This window comes from Octodon degus, unplaced genomic scaffold (genome assembly GCF_000260255.1).
Source record: "Octodon degus isolate 3935 unplaced genomic scaffold, OctDeg1.0 scaffold00009, whole genome shotgun sequence".
NCBI classification, from domain to species: domain Eukaryota; kingdom Metazoa; phylum Chordata; class Mammalia; order Rodentia; family Octodontidae; genus Octodon; species Octodon degus.
Window position 1 is genome coordinate 21914792 of NW_004524585.1, and position 4695 is coordinate 21919486.

Sequence of the window (4695 nt, forward strand, 5' to 3'; positions counted from 1 at the left end):
TCATCTTCAGGATGTGACTGTGAGTGGTACTCACAGTATCCATGTTTTGTACAGAAAGGAGGGGGGTGGGGGCAGAACCAGGACATGCAAGTGACAGCTTTCCCTCACCTCTTGTCCAACCAGCACTGATGCAGGACCATGCTTGTCTCCTAAGGAACTAGGGAAATGTCTTTTTTTTTTTTTTTTTTTTTTTTTTTTTTACTAGCTTTTCTTTGATTAACTTTGGAACTTTTTAGTTTTTCTAATACTTGTCTGAAATTTTCTTCTTTGAAAAGGTAAACTGGAGATGGGGATATAGCTCAGTGACACAGAGCTTGTGTGGCAAGCGTGAGGCTCTGAGTTAGATTACTGTAGCAAAATAACAAATATGTACAGAAAGATAAATAGATTAACCAAATCTTAGCCCAATTAAAAGTAATAAGGAAGACACATACAAGAGTTGCTGCTTACTATAAAATTTTGTAATCTCATTTTGACTTCTTTTAGACCCTACCCATATTAACTGTAATAACAACAGTAGCAGTTAAGTTACGAAGTACTACTTGCCAAGAACTGTTAATGCTTTTCAAACATTAATTTAGGTAACCCTTAGAAGAGTTAAGGTCAGGGGTTTCCTCATCTTACAAACCAAGAAACTGAGTGTGTGTTAACTGGTGTGGTATAGCATTTATTGGCGCCAGCATCTACTGAATTAGAAAATTAACTGCTAAATTAGTACTAAATTCTGGGCTTTCATGTCCTTGTTAAATTTTTAATTTTGGTAAAAAAAAAAAAAAAAACCTCCCAAAGCTTCAGATTCTTGACTTTAAAATAGGATAAATAAAGTAATTTTAAAGTTTAACAAAAACAATAATGAACTATGTTGACAGCACATAGTGAGGACTTACAGTTGTGACTCCAATTTTAAACTATGTACATCTTTCTTTAGAATGGCTAAGATCAGTGACAGGGACAAGCATCAAATTCTTTTGTAGTCATTTTTTAAATCAGTTGGACAATACAAACTTTAAAAAGTCCTTGTGGAGCCAAGCATATTGGTATATATTGAAATCAAGGCCAGTGTATACTCCATAATAAGAGTCTGTTTCAAAATAAAGCAAAATAGAAAATAAAGAAAATTTGTTTTATCTATTTTTCAGATCAATGTTGAACTGTGTAGAGTGTTTGGTATAAAAGAGATTGTAATTTCTCATACCTCTGGAACTGTGGATCCAACTGAAAGTACACCTAGAATAGTCAAAGCGTTTCTCTCCAAACACTGTGCTGACTACCCAGACAACTGGGACGAGTACTTACCAGCCGTTTCCTTTGCCTTCAATGCCGCCCACTTGGTAGGTACCTTTTTATTACTTCTGTGCTTCTAGGTTATAAATTTTAAAAAAGTTTTGTTACAGATTTGATGCTTGTTTGTTTTTTTTTTAAATAGGAGCCTGCTAAAACACCATATTTTCAAATGTTTAATCGCAATCCTTATATGCCAGAGACTTTACACACTCCTCATGGAGTAGGTGCTGATAACACAAGCATGTTCGCCAGGATTCTAGATGCAATCAAAGAAGCTGAAAAAATAATGGAGACAAAAGCAACTTCGGTGGGCCAGGTGATGCTATTTAATAGAAAACTATAAAATTCTATGAAGTAATATTTATTTTGATGGGGTCTTTTTTGTATTTTAGGGAAAGGTCTACAAGGTGTTCAGGGTCTCACTACTAGAACACAATTGTAGTGATCCGCCTGTTTACAGCCTCCCAAAAGATGGAATTACAATCATGTGCCATCACGCCCAGTCTCAATTGCCATCTCTGCACCCCACAGCATGGCAGGCCCAGGGATTGAATCCCCGGTCCCTGTGCCTGCTTGCAGGCACTTTAATCCATTGAGCTATTTGGCAGGCCCTTGATAAACCTTTAAACCAAAATTTTTTACCTATCAAGTTTTGCTTGTCTTGGTTAAATGATAAATGCTCATTAAAAAATGTATCAGACAATAATGAGAAACTATGAATTTTAGAGATAATGAAAAATCCTGAGTTTAAGTGTAGTTGTACTGTTTCTAGGAGTTTGACTTTGGAAAATTACTAAACCTATGTTCGTTTACCTTCTATGTAAAGTGGGGGAACGATTATTCACTTTAAAATGTTGCTTTAAGAATTAAGGAGTGGTAGCTAACTTTTTTTTTCCATAATTTTATTGAGAAACAGCAATGAGACAGTTTCAAATCAAATTGGTAGGACAGTTTCAATAATTAACACATTCCATACTCTCTTCCTAGTGGTTATTTGCTGTACAAGATGTAGACATGATATCCTATTTACAAACAGTATTAGAACAAATCCCTCTATTCATTAAGAGAATGTAGCTATATATCTATCCTAACCATTTTGTATACACAGATACAAAATGGACATTCATCTGTATCCCCTTTTTTGTTTAGTTCTGTCATTTAAATATTATAGGTGTGTTAACTCAGCAAAATATTCTAAAGGAGTCCAGTAGCCCATAATAGTATTGGGTCTTCCGCTTGACTGGCAATGTCAGAAATTATTGACCTGAGTCCCCTACAGCTCAACATAACAGCATGGCTTTACTTTCTATATTTTGTCTTCATACTTTTCTGCTGGATGGTTAAGACCAAGGTAAAGCAGGACCTGTGCAACAAGAGTTGTAGCTTTTTGGTCTGAGAAGGTCAGTGAAGTCCCCTCAGGATTTATCTTGAGATCCTGTACCTCAGATTGTAGATCCTTTGTCAGTGTCAGCCATGTGGATGAGTCACAGCCATTGCTTGGCCAGTGTGCTCTCTGTGAAATCCTGAGAGAATGTTTTCTCTCCATGTGACTCTCCTTAAGCACAGTAGGCAAAGAGTTCATGAACAAAAATCAAATCACTCAGGAAACACTTGAAAGAATTAACAACTGGGACCTGCTCGTACTGAGAAGTTTTTGCATGTCAAAAGAAATTACCAACAAAGTGAAAAGACAACCCATAAATTTGGAAAAAAATCATGACAAATAAGTACTTAGACAAAGGTCTGCTCTCTAGAATTTAGAAAGAACTAAAAACACTAGGGCCCCAGAATTTAAAGACCAAGTCCAGAAATGGGCATCTGAGATGGCTAACTTTTTATAGCATCTCAGGAAATTACCATTTTGTCACTTATCATCTACATTTATTTCCAGAAATAAATTTTCATAGGTTATATTTTTTTATACTTGTAGATGGAGAACAGTTTGAATGGACTACATAGAAGCAAGATCATTCTTAAGAAGAAACCAAAGCAGTCCAATCCATTTCATTTAAAAGTGGGTCATGAAGTTTTAAGACAGAGGAAAAATCGGTGGAAAGATGGTCGGTTCCAGTCGGAATGGGTTGGACCTTGTGTCATAGACTATATTACAGAAAGTGGCTGTGCTGTCCTCAGAGACAATACGGGGATGAGGCTTAAAAGACCTATCAAAATGTCCCACCTGAAGCCTTATGTAAGAGAATCCAGTGAACACGGTAAGTATATGTTACTTCTCTACAGTTTTACTTTCTTTGGGGAGAGAAAAATAATAGTCTCCCTTTTCTTTAAATTTTCTTTTTCCTTCTCATTTTTATAAAATTTGATAAAATTTTAGATGTACTGCATTTTTTTTTTAAAGAATACCTTTTTATTTTTATTTATTTATTTATTTTATTTTTTGGCGGAACTGGGGATTGAACTCTGGCCCTTGTGCTTGCCAGGAGAGCGCTTTTCTACTGAGCCATCTCCCCGGCCCCTGCATCATGTTTTATTAGAATATGTCTTCTGGAAAGGAGAGATTTGATTTTGATTTCTAGCGTACTTTTCATAGTTCACAGAGAAGACACTAAACCTGAGTCACAGCAGGAAGGATTGCATTGTTTCTATTTTTGTTTTCACAACATCCTGTTAGTCACTTTGTACCTCATTTTAGGCTGGAAACACAGCAAGTGTGAACATTAATGTCAAGAACATATTATCTGTAATCAGTGAAGTAAGGAAACTCAAAAATGTCATTAATGTCTACGGTTGCTTCAGAGTTAGGACACAGACGGGCATAGGTGAGCATGCATGTGGTGTCCTCAGGATACCGTAAGGGCTGTAAAATGTAATAGCACTCGAGACAAGGGCAAGCTCCCTCCACGTATTACTCGTTCTTACTGGTCAGGATGTCCGGATCTTTCGAATCTTTTCTTTCCTAATCTAATTCAGTGTTATTTTTACCATGACTTTCCAATTACATCCCTTTATCAGAATTGTTTTATTTGTCCTGCTGTATCTGCCCCCAGACCTTTCCTGGAGTACATCAACTAAAGGACAGTTCATTTGTGCCATTATATGCTTTTTATAAAGATAAAGTATTAATGGTTTTTGATTGTAAGTAACAGCTGATGTGTGACCCAATACTTTGAACAATAAACAAGTCCTTTAACATGCTTTAACAACCTATACTTACACCATTTTTAGATATGAAACCCATAGCATTGTCCAGTAATAGCTGAGTTCTGGTTTTGATCTGAGCCACAACTCTAGTGTTGAAAGCTCTTAGTGCCTTCTCGTGACAGACCCCACTACTCCTGTCAGTAACCTTATCTTTGACTGTATTCTAATTCTGAAGCCCACAAGTACCCTTGTTCTGTTTTTTTCAGAAGATGCATGCTTTCATTCCTCATGGCTCTTCTCAGTTCCAAGCTA

The 4695-nt window shown here is 36.4% G+C and overlaps 1 protein-coding gene across 4 annotated transcripts in view; it reads left to right on the forward strand.

The window, feature by feature from the left end:
* The window catches only part of Gin1 (gypsy retrotransposon integrase 1), a 22252-nt gene that overhangs the window by 11301 nt on the left and 6256 nt on the right, over positions 1 to 4695 (forward strand). For 3 of the 4 annotated variants that reach the window (XM_004625416.3, XM_023708407.1, XM_023708408.1), the window contains 3 exons: positions 1140 to 1331; positions 1427 to 1600; positions 3215 to 3497. In XM_004625416.3, coding sequence (XP_004625473.1) covers positions 1140 to 1331; positions 1427 to 1600; positions 3215 to 3497 — 649 coding nt within the window. The remainder of the gene's footprint in view (positions 1 to 1139; positions 1332 to 1426; positions 1601 to 3214; positions 3498 to 4695) is intronic. The other variant, XM_023708405.1, reaches the window with a different exon arrangement.